This window comes from Alligator mississippiensis, chromosome 6 (assembly GCF_030867095.1).
Source record: "Alligator mississippiensis isolate rAllMis1 chromosome 6, rAllMis1, whole genome shotgun sequence".
Classification (NCBI taxonomy): Eukaryota; Metazoa; Chordata; order Crocodylia; family Alligatoridae; genus Alligator; species Alligator mississippiensis.
Genome location: NC_081829.1, coordinates 12855897 through 12873173, shown reverse-complemented (window position 1 = coordinate 12873173; position 17277 = coordinate 12855897). Strand labels below are relative to the sequence as shown.

The window sequence follows — 17277 nt, the reverse complement described above, 5'->3', positions numbered from 1 at the left end:
TTTCTGCATCACTATTCCCAGAGCGGACCACAGAGCAAAGACTAACCAGGTTTAAGCACAGTCATAATGCAGCTCTGTCTACTCCCTGACTTCTTACTACTTGTGTGGACAGAAGACTGCCCACAACAGGCAGCAATCATGTTTAAGAACCACATTTAAGCCAAGGGAGAAGATATGCGTTTTAACCACAAGACCATCTTTCCAAAGGCTTAGTAATGTGAGACTTCCCAACAGGAGGGAACTGTCTCTTCTATTAAATCTTTCCTGAGATACAGGGAGAGAGACAGAGAACGTGTGAATTATAAAGTGTGCCAATTAGCAAGGTCCCGCTGTAGTGTGTTCACTGGGGATGCGTTTAGCAGATACAGTGGCAATCCCTGTGCCAAGTGTTTCAAGACAAAATATATAGTCCTATTTTCTGGCTCCTCAGAGAGCTGGGTCTTAGCTCAGAGACCAGAGCTATGAAACACGCCTTTGTAAAAGGTGAGAAAAGCTCAAGACAGTTTCATATGTTAAACTGCAATAGGATTACAGCACAGAAGCAAATTAAATCAATTCTGTAATAACTGGTAACGTGCCCGCTGACAGTCAAGTCCGACTCGCCTTGCTGTAAGCCATTCACAGCTATGGAAATGAGACCGGTGGGCTAAATTCAGCTCTTAGCTATGCCCTGCAACCTGTTTAATCTGTAACGTGCCGGAGCTGAGAGCAGCATGTGGTTCTTAATGCTTAAAGAACTGACTGAGAAATCTCTTCTCCTACTTTAGCTTTGAGACGCACAGTCTGATGGGCGCTGCATCTGCAGGAAGGTAGCATGTGTCTGTGAGTGTGCATCTGTGCCTGTGTGTGTGTGTGTGTGTGTGTGTGTGCACGTGATGTGTTGATTTTAACTGGCTCAAGCCCTGCCTGAAATTTTGCGACATAAAATTCAGCGCAGCTCAGAGGTGGATGCAGCTGTGAAGGCATCTGTGGAACTGCTTACACTGAGCTGCTTTATTCAGTTCCTCACTAATGCTCTACCCCTGTACAGCAGACCACCACTGTTTGTTGTATTGTTATGTCGGGTTGTGCCCAAAGCGAACATGGCTGGCATGGTTATGAAACCCTATGGGGCCACTTGCCCCTGGTTGACATTAGCTGTCTCACCATTGCTAACCTACATTAAATACCAATGTGGCGCTTTGTCCCCTTCTGGTGGCTGCCCCTTGTAAAGCAGTTGGGGTGTGCTAATGGCTGTGAGCTAAAGGCCTTAATTCTTTAGTTGTGGTGTAACATTTCATGGGGCTGATTCCCAATTCAGTCACCACCAGTGACCTATACCAATGCATTCATAAGCTGAGCCCCATTCTTAGAGCAGCAGTGGGTAATGCTAGAGGAAAGGACCATGCAGTCTTCAGTTAAGAGATTAACGATGATTTGAGAGACACTCACCAGATAAAAGACAACCCACTTGGTATATCTATATATACCTCTCCACTCCTTGTGTGGGAGCCTATCTGCCCCATTATCTTATAACAAAATCTTGGCCAGTTAGGGCTCTGCAGTCATCTCTGTGTGTGGCTTCTAGGAGCATAGCGCTAATAGCAGGGATAGGATTTAAGCCTTTCTGCTTCAAGAATGGAGGTCTCCTGAGCTAAAGGAGCCACCACTGTGTTTTTGTAGTACAGTATAGGGCAGGGGTGGGCAAAATGCAGCCTGCGGGCTGGATGCGGCCCACCAGGCCATTCTATCCGGCCCGCAGGGCCTCTAAAAAATTTAGAAAATTAATATTTATCTGCCCTGAGCTGCCTGTCATATGGCCATCGATGGCTTGCCAAAACTCATTAAGCGGCCCTCCGCCCAAAATAATTGCCTGCCTCTGGTATAGGGATTATGATACATCCTTGAGCAATCCCATGTTCAGATTGTAGAAAGCAGCGATGCACATGAAACATTCACAGAAAGTATGTCTACATGATGTCCTCAGCACCCTGAAGGAGGGTCACTGAACTGTGTCCCACCTACCTGTTCCTGCTTACACGTGCCCAACACGGAAATGCGGCAGTGAAGGCAGGTGTGCTACACACGCATGCACACACACACGTGCACACACACACGCACACAGTAACCCCACAGCTGCTCTCAGGTGTGCTACACCCCCCACCCCTGGGAGTTTTATGGAGAACAAGTGGTTGGGTCCTTAGTTTGGCATCTCCTCCATCCCCAGCAGTGATTTGACTTGGGAATTTCATTTTGATTTGCAACGAACAACTCTGTTCCAACTGCAGCAACCAGGGAAGAAAGGAGCCAATTGCTGGCTTCTTTTTAATGTTGTCTTACTGCTTTTAACCATCAGAGTGAAACTGTTTACCACAGGCCTAATACTCAGCAAGTGGGAATCACCTTAGGTCAGTGGACTGGTTTACTGGCTCTGAGGAGTTGGCTCTGAGCGCTTCAAGTCTTCTGATTTTACTGTTTTTAAAGTATATAAGCACATTTCTTTTGAATCATCCTGCAGAGGCAAATATAAACATTATCTTAGCAGGGGACGTGGAGCAGCCTCCGCAGATGTGAAATCTCTCAGACCTACCAGCTCTGGGGAAGGCTGTGGCAGGACTCTGAAGCTCAATGCCAGCGTATCGTCTGTGTTCCTGGGGACTTGGCATGTAAATTCCAGCTGGGCAAGAGAAACATAATACATTTCTGTAATACATTTCTGGCCAGATTCTGTAGTCCTTAGTTTGCTAATGCCAGAAGTAGGACAGTAATTTTGGTCATGGCTGCAAGATAAGCAAGACAGGGAATGGTTGGTATGTGAATGTGAAAGCTTGGAAAACAAAGGATCCTCTAGGAGGCTACATGGGGGTGTTCTAGGAAAATGCTTTACTTGTAATTAAGTAAGGATCTGATTCCCGAGCATTGATATAGGTGCTAATAGCAGGGATAGGACTCAGCCCCCGTTGTCTGCCAAGTGAAGTACAAAATAGTCATCCTAACTGCATTGTTATAAATAACGACCTCATGGTGCTTCTCACTAGAGCATGCTAGGCAGACCTCATTTCAGACTGCTTGCTTACTGCCTCCACAGTCTCAGAAGGAAGAGTTGCAGTTGAGTCAAACCAGGGTGAACAAGCGAGTGTGATCCAGCAAACGAGAGCGTGATCCAAGTGCCTGAGTTCCAGGCCTGCTGCTTGCTTGGCCTTGGATGAGTCAGGGTAAGCTCGCAGGCTCAGCCTGTCTGTCCAGCGGAGTAATACCTACCTCAGAGGGAGATTTGTAAAACATTTAGAAGAGGTTGCAACAGGCAGTCGAACAGCTGCTGCGTTCCCTTCCAGAGATGGCTGCATTTCAGTGCCTGTTGAAGGGGCACATGTATGTATGTATGTATATACATGCTTTCTACTGATATGTATTTGTGTGTGCGTGCATGAATGCACACCTGAATTATGAGGTGGTATCCAGCAGGTCCCACGACACTGTCGTCTCCCTTGGCTCAAAGCCTGGATTTAGTCTGGAGCCGGCAGAGGGTTTGGGAATGCTACCATTCCAGAAGTGCCTTGGCTTGCTGTAAGAAGCTGCTGTCTGTGTGATGGGATTTTGCTGATAGATTGCTCTCATTTCCGTGTAGGTCTCTGGACCCTTGGTGCTGAGCTGGGGATGGTACCGTGATGTGCCCGCTCCTTGGGTTGCCAGCTGCTTTGCTTCACTTCTTTGCTGCACATTAGCCATTGGCGCAATTAAGGCCTCCCCTTTTTATTTTCCATTGGCGTGGAGAGGTCTGTATGGGGAGGGAGAGCAATGTTATTCTAGGGCATCAGGCTTGGTCCAGTCTACCTGCTGGCTGCTCACCATTCTCCCATGGTTTCCCAGGCCGTGTGCCAAAGGAAGCCAGTGAAGGACAGGCAGGGGAACATGCCACCGGAGTGGAGTGAAGGTTTTCCAAGACCTGGTTGTGTTGCTATGGTGACGCACACTGCAAGGGTCCTCTGGGAATGAATAAAGTCTGGAGCGAGTGGTAAATCTTTGGGGTGGAAAAGCAATTGGACAAGACAGGTAGAGTGAAGGAGTGTGAGAGAAGATGAAAGCGGGGAGGAAGAGAACCAGAGAATGTGAACGAGCGAGAAATGAAGATTGGGAAAGACCTAGCGAACAAGAGAGGGAAACACGAAGGAAAGAGACTCCGAGAGAGAAAGCGGAAAGCAGGCGGGACGGAGAGGGGAGCCAGGGAGGGGAAAAGCAAGAGAAGAGGGACAGCCCTGGAGTGAGACCAAACAGAGGAGCAAAATGGCCAAAGGAGAGGGGGAGGAGGGAGAGCATGGTGGCAAGAGCACGATGGGGCATGGAGGAAGCACACACAAGAGAGCTCATAAAGGAGGAGTAGAGGGAGTCCGGGGCTGAGGAGAGAAGCAGAGAGATCTGGATGGGAGCTGCAGACCTGATGGCGCTGGGTGAGTGCTCTTGCTACTCAGCCCACAGAGCAACCCTGTCTGCGGGGTGCTTTTGCCATGTTCCCATCCTCCCTGGTGTTATGTCCAAGTCCCTACGTGTTGCTTTTAGGTGTTTGAAGGAAGTGTCCAGAAGCACTTGCTAGGACCATGCACCTGTGTGTGGGATCCGTGATCCCAACCTCTTTACGTGCATTGTGAAACCACTGCCTTTTGGGCTAGCTGAGGACCATGGTGGACAAAACATGTGGGGTGTCTACCTTCAAGGAAGAGCTGCCCATCTTTCTGATTATTGTCCAGTTGGAGAACAGGAACAGCGCCTTGTAACTTTTCTGACCAGTCACACTGAACTAATGTCTGAATGAGAGTTATTATTAGGGAAGAGTCACTGATGTATGGTCAAGTGGGCGCAGGCCCTGGTAAGCAAGCTGAGAAGTTGGGGGTTTGATATCGCTTCTGCTACTGACCAGGAGTAAATTGGCCCATTTTTTTTGGTCTCAGTTTCTCCAGCTGTGAGGTCAGGTTAATGATAGGTCCCCACCTTGTCAAGATGTCCAGATCTTTGAGGGCTTTGCATACGAAGTCCTAAAGCTAAGAGTTACCTTGTAAGTGCTTTTAGTTGCTGTAGTGCCATCGCAGGAATTAGCTGGTGAATTCAATGCGATTTGCTTGCGGATGCTGTGTGATCAGACAGGTTATTCAGCTCAAGGCAGAGAGATGAAAGACTCGCTGTGCTGCGGGGCTGGCAGGGCTGTGTCCTGGATGTCAGTGCAGGCTTTCCGAAGCGTGGTTCAGGTTTACATTTTCTTTAAGTTGGGGTCTCTGGAGGTTGGTGGGAAAACTCCTTGCCCACCTCCTGTTTATCATGACAAGGTTGTTCCAGACAAAGCAGCTGGGAGAATCAATTATCCCCAGATAAACACGCAGCTGTGGGGGGAAAGCCGGGCATTTGCAAACTGTGTCGATACAGTAAAAGGGGAAAAAGGCAGACGTGATTCCCCAGGGAAACCTGGTGCTTAGGGCAAACCTCCGCTCGGGTGTGAGAGCCGAGAAGAAATTTCTGAGCGAGTCTGATGCAATTTGTGCCAATGATCAGAACAGCTGCGCCTGGCTCATTTGTGACTTTTTGCTTGCTGTTTTATAAACGGCAGTGAGTGGTTATTTTTCTCCTTCCCTCCTCCCCAAGGCAGCAAATGAGGCAAGTTTAGAGATAAGGTGTTATCAACAATTTATGGCAGTCAGCTTGTTATTTCTCACTCTGGCCTTGGTTTCTTGATATTTATTGTGCAGTGATGTAAATACCGGTGCTAATCCATTGAAGAACCTGGATAAAAAATGACGACAGCAGCAGACAATCCCAGGCAATAAAAGGGTGGCAGGAAGCGAAGAGGCTATTTCAATAGGATGAAAGAATGATTTACCAGAGCAATTAATCTTTCATTTCACCTTCTTTCTTTTACTCTGGTGGTGCATAGAATGAATATCCCCAATTTATAGAAGGGGAACTGAGGCAGAGAGGAGATAAAGTGACTGATCCAAGATCACACAAGGAACCTGTGGGTAAATCAGAGTGTAACAGCAGCCCTCTTCAAGTCCTTGCCTAGTTCTTCAGGTGCTAGACCAGGGGTCCCTAGCCTTTGCTGTCACACTGAGCAAGCCATAGATTGAAGGCCGTTCCACATTTCTCTGTGGTCACGAGAGATGTCTAAGAGTTTTGTAGACAATATGTTAACCAAGGGCCAGGAGTTGGCAATCACTGTGCTAGACCAGGGGTTCCCAAACTGGGGTACCATGTCCCCGTGGGGTATGCAAGTCATCTCTGGGGGGTATGTGGGAGAAATTATGTAATGGTGTATTTAATTTCTATTATAATAATTGGCATGTAAGGGGTTAAAGTGTAAAACATGTTGGTAGGAGTACATGGGCGGTTGGTAAATTGGGAAGGGGGTACACATTAAGAAAAAGTTTGGGAACCTCTGAGCTAGACCATTCTTCTTTTCTTGTCTTAACTGAGCTGGGTGTGACTCTGACTATATTACTGTATATGAGGTGGTTTGTGAGTGTGTGTAGTATGTGTGTAGTATGTGTAGGTCGCTTCTCGGCCTCTTGGCCCAGATCATGTGTGCACCTGTGTTTCTATCTACATGGAACAGTGCCTGCATGTATATCATGCACACGTGTGTACCTTTACATGATGTGGGCTGATTCCTCACTGGTGGCTGACCCACACTGAAGACAAGAGCTGACTATTGCTGCTATTTAGGAGGTTTATTCTCCTGCATCAAATGGTACAGCTCTGTGTTGTAGCTCTAAAAGTCTGGAGGTTTAATTCTGAGACTAAAGCTTAGAGCTGTTGCATGTTATTTTTATGGGTGCATGTTAAAAGGACAGTGGGAATCGGGGGTTAACAGACCTGGGGAGAGTGACCGAGTCCATTCTACTCGGGTGTGTATATTTGTGATCCTGTGTACTTTGGGAGACACCAGCTCAAAAGGGCATAAGGGATTTAAACACCTAAATCCAACTGACTCAAAAATCCCAGCCGCAGCACTTTGACAAATGAAGTAAGGCCTCTGAAACTGTGGTGTCTTACATCCAGAAATCACTGTCTTTCAGCATTTAGCAAATAGAGCTGTCTTCCAGGCTTGTTTTTCTGAAGGTTGTAAACATGGGGTTTTTTCCTATGTTCGAAAGTAAAAGAAAAGATGCTTGAATTGGAGCAAAGGCTGGAGATCTTTGCATATTTGTGCAGCACCTGGCATGGTTCAGGTGCTATCAGGAACACCTAAGGCTTATGACCCAGATGGTTGCTGCTCTGATCCTGCTCGCTTGCTTACAGAAAGATATGTTCAGCCCTCAGATACTGAGAGGGTGCTGATTGAGGACATAACTTGAGGACACTGTCTTCTTCCAGCCCTTTCATGGCATACAGAGCTCCTTCCATACCTGCTTGTGGTCACCTCTGTTGTCCCTTGGTTGGAATTTGGTCAGTACACCAGGTTTAAGATCTTTCTCTTAGAAAAATACCTGGGGATTTTAAATTGGCTGCAGGTGTCCTTGGTTTTAAGGCTCCTCTAAAAGTTAGTGCATCCTGAAGTGTGATGCAGACCATAGGGGTCTATTTAGGCCAAAATTTTAAAGAATGACTGATGATGATGAGTACCTGCCCTCTGAAAGTCAAGTTCCTGTGTACCCTAGAGATCAATGCACCCAGTAACACCAGCTGCTTTTGCAAATCCTGATGCCAGATTCTGTTCTGCCAATATATGTCTAAGTGGATTTAGGTACCTCAGTGTGGGTTTTTTCCATGCTGTTCAGGACCCTGAAAATCCACAAATTCATTGGCTTTTGCACCTAAAAGGTAGACTAGAATCTGACCCTACGGTCTTTCCCCTGGACTCCTGACCCCTGCAAACCCTACAGGATCTGCAGCAGTATTGCTTTGGTGCTTCATGTTAGACCTTGTTGACTTCTTATTCAGCGGCCAACATGGATCAATGCTGCTTTGCAAGCCACCTTGGACATGGTCATAGCCTGAAGTGTGATAGTGAATTGGAAGTGTTACATGTGTGCTCAGCAGCTGAATGGTGGAAATGGATTTTTTTTTACCATTATAGGGAGTCAGTACAGGCCCTACAGAGCCTTAGGAGGGCACTGATTGGGAATGCAGCAGTTCAGCTGTATTTCAAGGGTCACAGGCTGTGTCACAGCCTCATGGATACAAATATACATGGGTCTGTAGCCAGGGGACAAGGCACAGTATTCTGTCCCAGGTGGCTTTGCTTGTTTTTTTGTCACTGAAGTGGGTAACCAGTAGGCACCTGAGATGAGGTCATGGTCTCAATAACATTGCTTCAGATTTGGGTGGTTAGAGTTATATAAAGATACTGTGCACATTGGATGCCCTTTTTCTCCTTTGACATCAGGACAGGATACCCCAGTGTTTTCTCACTGGGATTCCTGTATCTTGATAACTGTCTGTCTTTCGGTCCTAGTTCTATACAGTCGATGGTGCCAGCCACCGGCAGTTCTTTGTGTGTCTTGGTGAGACCCAGCGCCAATGCCACGCAGCATGCCCAGAGACCGTTTCCTCAATGCTTCTTAATTAAGGCTCCAAATCCAATTGTTGAACTAACAGTTGAAGAGCTGTAATTAAACACACACACATGCTCACACACGCACACAAACAGATGCATGTACTCGTATAGAAGCACGCATCTGTGTGTGTGCATGCATGCACAAATACAGACACGCACACAGACCTGCTGGTAGAGGTTTTCAGGATTAACAGCAATGGAATAAATACAAAGCCAGGATAATTGCTCCTACTCAGTAAATCTTAATGATTATTTTACTTGCATAAAATAACTGGCCTATTAAACCAAAATGAATTCAGGTTTAAGAGCCTGTAATTCATGTGATTAATTAATTAAAAAAAAATACAGTTACAAAAATAATTGGATGCTTCTAGCACTGGGATGAGCTAAGTATAATCAGTCACATCCTGCATGAGAACCTTCCCTACACGGTACGGGCAACATACCTCATTTCTGTCCAGGCTCTTCTTGCCCTTTTATTCCATTCCTGTCCCTCTAGCCCCTGCTGTGTCAGTGTACTACTCTTTTGGCCTGCGCCCTGTCACTTAGTCATTATTTCATTCACTTGATCAGTGACATCTCTTGCATTTGTAGTCCTGTTCCTGTTGCTCTGTCAGATCACCTCTTACCTTCTGGTTCTGCTCCCATAATCTCCAGCACAGAGTAAGGACTCCTAGGTTCTAGTCCAGCCTCTGCCATTTTCACCTGGCATTTTAGATGCACTTTGGCTAAATCATATAGGGCGCCTGTACAAGAGTGCGGAGGCTGCTCCGAATTCCAGTGCGTTGGAGCAGACTCGATTAATCGAGTGTGCTGGAGCGGGGCAATTGCCACCCTCCAGCAGCCTCCTGTGTCTCATGTATCATTGAATGAGCTTTAGTTCAAGTCGCCCTGCTGCCATTTTTAAGCACGGGGATGCTGATACAGGAGATGTGGCAGCGCTTTAATTAGAGCGGCTCTCAGAGCCTCTCTAATTAAAGCACCATGCTCCCCACCCCTGGAGCATGTGTAAAAGTGCCCAAGATTTCTCTGAGCCTCAGTTTCTGCATCTGCAAAATGGTTAATGATACTGACCTACCCTTGTAAAGACCTTTAAGATGCTCAATTGAAAACTGCTCTGTAAGTCCAATGCAATGCATGTGCATCTCCACTGAATATTATTTTTGCTTTTCAGGGCACTATTCCAGTAATGTCATGGTCCCTGATTAGAGTTGCCTCACTAATAGCAGTTAATATAATTAGCAGTACATTATTCCCACAGATTCCACTTACAGTTGCCACTTTGCTCTGGATCCTGTACAAACACAGGAGGAGAGACGGTGCCTGCCCCAGAAAGCTTGCAGCTTGAATGGGTGAGACGAACAAAGGATGCATCGTCCTCCCCACACCTTTCAGAAGTGGAGCCAGAGCCGCAGAAGTGCAAGGATTCACCCACGATGAGAGTGGGAGCCTGGGGAACAAGCCAGAAAGTGACCCCCAGTTCTCTTGCTTCCTGGACTAAGGCCTTCACTGCAGGATCCACCTTCCTCTCCTAAGTGGCTCTCTACTTCTAGAGCCCATCCTCACAGCTTCTGCGTGCAAACTGTTTAATCCAGCTGTTTTGGGAGGCAGGGGATCATGCAGTGCCCTGAGCATGGGGTGGGGGGTGGGAATGGGGATTACACATTGGGACATGGGGGTGGGAAAGAGGTGAGGTGGGGTTTGCAGGGAGTCCCTGAAGTAGAAGACAGTGGGAAAATGAGCTATAGAGGGCTTGGAGGTGGGGATGGAGGGACACAAGGAGCCTCTGGTGGGGGCAGTGAGTGCTGCCTACAGAAGTAACGAAGTGTAAGTGCCTCCAGCTCATTGAACCCCAATCCATGGCTTGTGTGCAACATGCTGCCAACAAGACCCGCCGGCATTGCTCTGGGCCACAGGAAATAAAAGAGCTCAAACTGGGTGAGCAGGAGAGCAAGGGCTGATGTTGCCTAGGGTGTGTCACTTGTTCCACATTGCTGTCACCTGGTTGGGGTCATCTGACCTTGGTCCTCTTTCCTGCCGGGGGCGGGGGGTCGGACACGATGATCCATTGTGGTCCCTTCGGACTCTACAAACTATGAATCTGTCCACGGGCCAGCAGCAGTGGGGAGGCCCTGAACTTGCCTGTCCCTCTTTCACTTGCCTGTCTCTCCTGCTAGACTCCTCGGACTGATTTTCAGAATAACTTGAGCTCCTGAGCAGATTAATGGTGCAAACCTTTTGGGGCTGCCATCCCAAAGGTGCAGCATCCTTCAAAGGCATCCCAACAGGCCAACAGATGAATGCAGCAGAAGCTGCGAGCTTATTTTCTGTGTTGGACAAAAGTGCATGCAGGTATGTCACATGATTTGGGCACCTGTGTGATTCAAGCACTGCTCTTCCCACCTTACCTTGAACCTGTGCTCTTGACCCAGAGGCCTCAGAACCCCCTGTGCAACCCCCAGCTTCACTTACGGGGTCGTTAGGTGCTTTCGTTGAGATTGTGGTGGCCTCTGATTCAGTTGCTGTTGTGGACTGGCCCTGCTTAACGTTTGCGACTGGATGCCAAATGAATGAATGATTATGTATTTACTTTTCATTGCTGAAGTGCCAAGCAGTGCACAAACATAGTCGCACAGCAGGGAGCAGGTGGGGCACAGGACAGAGAGAAATGAAGTCCAGCTCCCACCCTGGTGCCACTCACACTTGTTCCTCTACCTGAGCAGACTGACAGGCTGATAGATTGTATCACGCCTCTGTGGCCTCTTTGTTTCTGGCTTTTCCATATTACAGGCTTTCTGGGTCTGACAGCCTTCCCTGAGCTGGGCAGCTGCACCGTGCTCTGTGCTGATCAAAAGAACCTGCAAGCTCCCAGACCAGCATGCTGGTGTTGTCAGAGCAGCCCTTTTGCATGAAATATCGCCGTGGCCGACCGCGCTGTGCTGGGAGATGGGGGCCGGCACTGCTGTTTACTTACAGTGGAGTGCCTGCACATCTCAGCTGGAAACGGGATTGCCATTTAATGCTAATGATGTCGGAGGAGTCCAAAGCAGTTTATAAATTAGGGCTCATATCCCATCTGGTAGTCAAACAAGTTGGTGTTGACCCTACAATAACATCATTTAACAGTAACAGTGCTTAGCAGGTATGTGCTGAGGGCTACGGTGGCAGGATAGTTAAGGTGTCTTTTGCTTTGGTGCTGAATGCATGAATTCAAGCCTGACTCTTCACTAACTAAATCAGAGATGCATAAACTTTAATAAGCATCAGCTTACTCCATCATAGTGTCTGATGAAGTAAGCTGCTCCTTATAAAAAGCATATATGCATCTGTGATTTTAGTTTGTCTGTAAGGTGTAAATCTATTCTACCTTTTGTCTGGCTTCAGGCTAACACAGCTAATTGCTCTCTCTTCATTCAGGATAAAGGCTGTCCCTAGGTGACCCAGCAGGAAAGTGGTACCTGGTCAATGAGGCTAAGGAGTCAAAGGCATCTGGATTTCATGCTGCCAGATCACACCCTTGTGCACCGTTGGCTGGGAACACGGTGTGCCTCAGCCACATGAGTCCACCAGACTGTTAGGCTTGAATGAAGCTGTACTGTTTGCATGAATAGTCAGGGACTTTCAAAGAAGCCTCTGGGGTTTAGGAATATAGGTTTAAATCATCAAAAGTATCTAAGCATCTGACACTCATTGACTTCAGTGGGAGTTGAATGGGAGTGCCTAAATCTCTTTGGGGAACTGAACCCCAATTTCTACTGCTGAGGAATTTAAGCACTTTATTTCCTTGAGGACTTTTAGAAAATCCCAGCCTTTGTCATTTTTTAAATTAATCTAATGCAATAATTAGAGTTGATTGAAAGCACGAGTGGGTGGAGATGAAATCATGAGAAAATAATGAAAAATTCTTCCCCCCTGCTTTTTGGGGGGAATAAAAATTCAAATGTTGACAAATGTATCAAAAATTGGAATGTAATATTTATTGGATAGCTCTGTTAAAAACAATACCTTGGCTTTCCATACAGTCTTTTAATCTGAGGCAAGGGGTCAGCCTTTTCTGTCCCATCGCTGCCTTCTTCAGCCTGTATTTTCTCACGTACGTAGGACGTGCCTCCTTTCTTTCTGGGACTCCCTTTCCTGGGCAGGCCCGTTGACCTCAGAGCACGGGCTGCATCTTACAGGACATTCAAGGGCTGTTTTCTACTTGCAAATGACAACGTGTTAGACTAGGACCTCTGAGAACTGTATTAATCTAAAATGCTTTTAAACACAACCCTGTAGATAATGACAAGTTGCTCCATCTCATGTTAACTGGGATTTTACCTTTTGGGACACAGGGGTGATAAAATATCCTCTTAGAAACGTGTTAACTTACACATTTTAGGTAGTACTGTGCAGAGGTGTAGTGTGGAAAACACCCACCTTGGGTAGCTGTCTCATCCTTCTGTCTTCTTCTCACCGCCCCGTTCCCCCACACCTCAAATCCTACCTCCTGGATCAGAAGCAGCGAGCCAAGCGGTATGTGGCATACAATGCAAGGCATTCTTGGAATTGTTTTCTGGAGTGATAGTGGAGTTTGCTGCTGCTGGAGGGAGACTTTCACCCACTTTTTTTGCTGCAAAAGCTCATGTCCAAAGGGTAGAAAGCATGATGAATTAGGTGGCAAAAAAATGAGGGTGAATTCTTCCCCACCCAGAAGCAGCAAGCTTCTTTGCTGCTCTACAAAATTATGATTCTTGGAGTGTCATGTGTCTTATGACACCCATTGCCTGCACTGGCAGCTTCCTGGAGCCAGAAAGCACCAGCAGAGCAAGGCAAAGCAGCAGGCAGGTAGCAGTGAGGTAGGCTGCAGCAGGTAACCCCAGCCCGCCAACTCCTTCTGGTGCCTCTCCTCTTAGGTGGTGCCGGAGGCATGTGCTCCACTTTCCTACCCTGCGTTATCCTATGGGTACTGTGGTAAACTCCGTTTTGCTCACCAGCCTTGTCTTCCCTAGGAAAAGAGATGTTTTCTTAATCCATGTTGCACTGACGCCATCCTAGTGAGAACACGGGGTTTATAAACTACCCCATGATATAATCCTAGTGAGAACATAGGGTTTATCTCAACCAGCTAATAAACTGCAACTCCTTTGTCTGGAATTAGAACATGGATTTGCTTAAATTGGGTAAAGGCAGACTGTTTTATTTTCCTAGCATAGAATCAGGTTTCGAGCGAAAAGGAGGGTTGCTTTTAAAATGTGTTAGATAGCCATGATTAACCCTAAACCTAATATAAGCAAGGCCATGTCTCTGCTAGAAATTAAGCCACGTTTAACATGATTACTGGACACGTGCTTGAACACCATTTTTCCCCAAAGAACCCATGGCCCTCGTGGGTGCAGTAGCTTTTACCCACACCCGCTTGCCATGATGTTATACATAGCAGTTGTCCTCCACTGACTTCTATGTCATGTTTCACTCCGTGTTAGTTGCTACCTCTCAGCATGGTGTTCTGATATCACCTAATTTTCTAGCGAAGAACAAGCCCGAGAAGTACTGGTGCAGAAGAATACGAAGATTAGGAACATTTTCTATATGAAAAAATTTCTCTCTGGAATGCAGCAATTTCTGGGATGGAAGAAGTCCACTGTATTAACATTGCACAGCTACACTGCAGACGAACTTTGAAACAAGAAATGCATGAACATCAGGTGTCCGTGAAAAAATGCACCGGGGCATCTGGAAGGCACACTGGAGAGTGGTCAGGACACTGAGTTTAGTCCCGTCACACCTGAAAAAACTGATCTGCACTCCGAGCTGGTCAGAAAACACAGTCCCTGTTTCACAGAAGAGTCTGTCACTATTTTAGTACTTGTTTCTTTCAGAACTGGACTGGGAAGTCAATATGCCCATGTTGTCTTTGGACCAGAAATCCTAAAAATGTTCCATTCAGAAACACTGAAAATGTGACTTGACTTTTCTGTAGCTACAGCATTAATTTTCATATTTGACTTGCTACATTTAATATGACACAGTAAAATACAATAATAGGGCTTTCATGTACATATTCCTTTAGACTTTCTCATTGAAAATTTCACCGAAATAATCAGCACGTTCCCATGACATGTTTTCATTTTGAGAGAACTGCATTTCCCAATAGAAAACTAGTTCCACTGAAAAATGTATGGGCATTTTACCTGGAATCTCTAATGACCAAAGAGAGTTAGGCCTTTGGTTTTACATCTCATCTACCATGTATCTGCAATCTCAGCCCCTTCTCTCTGCCTTGCAGGAGTCACGTGGAGCATTGCCTGCCTGGGAGACCCTTGTCTCAGGGGCAGACCTGACCCTAGTTAGCTAAGATGGCAGCTTGGTGGCATCTGGCCTCAATTTAATGCAGCACGTTATTGTTGGCCATCTCCTTTTGTTTCATAGCTGATGTAATGGTGGTGTTACAAGCATCTTTCTCTCTGCTTCTCTCCCGTCAGGCAGTCGCCTGCGGCCGCCTTGTCTCTCCACCACGCAGGATCATAGAAGGACTTCTGCTAAGTATGCAAATAAATTAAGCGCCTCAGAGCCTCCACTGTGTCCAGATGCAAATTCCTTTTCTGAGACATACAGCCTGTCCTCTCTCTTTGCTTGCGGAGAATAAACTGACCTTTGCCTGGGACACCAGGGGCTTGACTTTCTCTCTCCTCCATTAAAGATTTTATTTTGTGTTTCAGAAGGATGAAGAGAGGTCAAGATGATTTCACTTGAGTGTTTTGACTGTAGCCACAGCAGTGCAAGCCACAGGCCCTGCTGCAGGGGAGAAAGCACGTGGCTCAGCCCATGGCCTGCTATCGTGGGAACGTAGAACTGGAAGGGCCTCCTGGATCGAGTCTAGTCCCCTGTAGCGGCAGGCAGCCATGCCAGAAAATCCCATTCATATACTTACCAAGTGCCATCTTACTACTTCTGCTCCTCCTGTTGGAGACTGTTCCTGAATTTCATAAATTTCATAGACATTAGGGCTGGAAGGGACCTCGGAAGATCATCGAGCCCAGCCGCCCGCCCGAAGGGCAGGAAGTCAGCTGGGGTCATAGGATCCCAGCAAGATAAGCATCCAATTTACTTTTGAAGGCATTCAATGCAGGTGCTTGAACCACCTCCGATGACAGGCTATTCCAGACCTTGGGGGCTCGGACAGTAAAGAAATTCTTCCTTATGTCCAGCCTGAAATGGTCTTGCAGGAATTTATAACCGTTCGACCTCGGCATCGCTTGGGGCGCTCTGAAATGTTCCCCCAGATACTGGTGGTTACCCCTGATAAACTTATAGCTGGCCATCAGATCGCCCCCGAGCCTGCGCTTTTCCAGGCTAAAGAGCCCCATAGATCTCAGTCTGTCATCATAAGGTCTGTTTTCCTGACCCCTGATCATGCGCGTGGCTCTTCTCTGGACTCTCTCAAGCTTCTCCACATCCTTTTTGAATTGTGGAGCCCAAAACTGGACGCAGTACTCCAGCTGCGGCCTCACCAAGGCCAAGTACAAGGGGCAAATGACGTCCCAGGATTTGCTACAGTTTTCATTTGAAGGTTGTAGACTTTACTTTCTGCCCTGACCTGCTGTAAAGTGTTGTGATGTGCTGTTAAACAAGCAACCTTCCTCTCCGGAGATGGCTGCATCGCAACCATGTAATTTCTGAACATACATAGCGTGTCAAGCAGTTGGGAAACCTTCAGGATGAAAAGTTCAGTGGAAGTGTACATGGTCTAGATTCATCCTATGGGAACTCCAGTAGCTTTGCTGAGCCACTCGGCCACTCTGGTGATGGGCCTGAGTAGGGGAAGTTGAAGAGAACTGAATAGTAGCAAAAGATGCAATTTTCTTGCATTTTCAAGTCTTTAGAGTTAAATGTAACTGATTTTTCATTGCAGTTCTCAAGCCAGGACTTCTTCCTGTGGACTGAACTTATTTCATATTCATCACATGATTCTCAGGTTCCTAATGAGATGTTAGTGAGCTGCCTGTTTCTTATATACGTGGCAGATTAGGAAAGGGACACCAAAGCGTATCTGAGAGATCATTGTTCCCCAGGGAGAGGGTCTGTGGTCAGCCTGCTGGTTAGTGGTTTGGGCAGTAAGCTGGACCTTTAGAGCACGCAGTTTAATTCCCTGATTCATCATGGTTTCCCTGTGTGACCCCAGGCAAGTGTCTCTCTTCTGACCAGGGTCCATGAGTCGTCTCCTTCTGCTCTGCATTCTGGTTTAGTGTTGCTGTACTGTTTTAAACAGCTCCCCCCGCAGAAGGGTCTGCATTTGAGTGGAGGCTTCAAATGATCTGTAGAAGCCTTGGGTTTGGAAGGTACGACACATCCTTAAGCTTGCAGTAATAATTCTCTTTGCAAATCACAGGGACCAGAATTGGGTTAGTTCCTCTGGATTCACACCAGAGGAACTGAAAGGAGAGCGGGATCCCAAGTTTATGCCTTATAAGATCCAGCAGTTTCTCCCACAGGGTTAAATCCCAGGCCTGTTTTCAGCATGCTGTCCTGTCCCATCAGCCCTGACTTACAGGATCATTGTGGAGGCTTAATTTTGGTTGTCTGATGCCTCTGTAATTCGCATCCCCCACGTGGCATTTACATTCCAGCAGCACGGTAGAGTAGTGCGAGATTCCTGTTCCTTCAGCACAGCTGCATGGGAAAAGGGGTCCAGCTGCAGTCACTGCCTTGCAGCCAGCTGTGTGTTTGCCTGGTTGTTGATATACTGCATGTTGGCACAAGGCAAGGAGTTAGCA

The 17277-nt window shown here is 47.0% G+C and overlaps 1 protein-coding gene across 2 annotated transcripts in view; it reads left to right on the top strand.

Moving 5' to 3' along the window:
• Nucleotides 1-17277, top strand: part of SDC3 (syndecan 3) — a 190292-nt gene that overhangs the window by 125544 nt on the left and 47471 nt on the right. Inside the window, exon 1 of one of the 2 annotated variants that reach the window (XM_059729644.1) lies at nucleotides 3339-3359. The exons of the other annotated variant lie outside the window; for it this stretch is intronic. Within the exon in view, the coding sequence (XP_059585627.1) occupies nucleotides 3354-3359 (6 nt within the window). The 5' untranslated portion in view covers nucleotides 3339-3353. Of the gene's footprint in view, nucleotides 1-3338; nucleotides 3360-17277 lie in introns of those variants that run through there. 2 annotated transcript variants of the gene reach the window in all.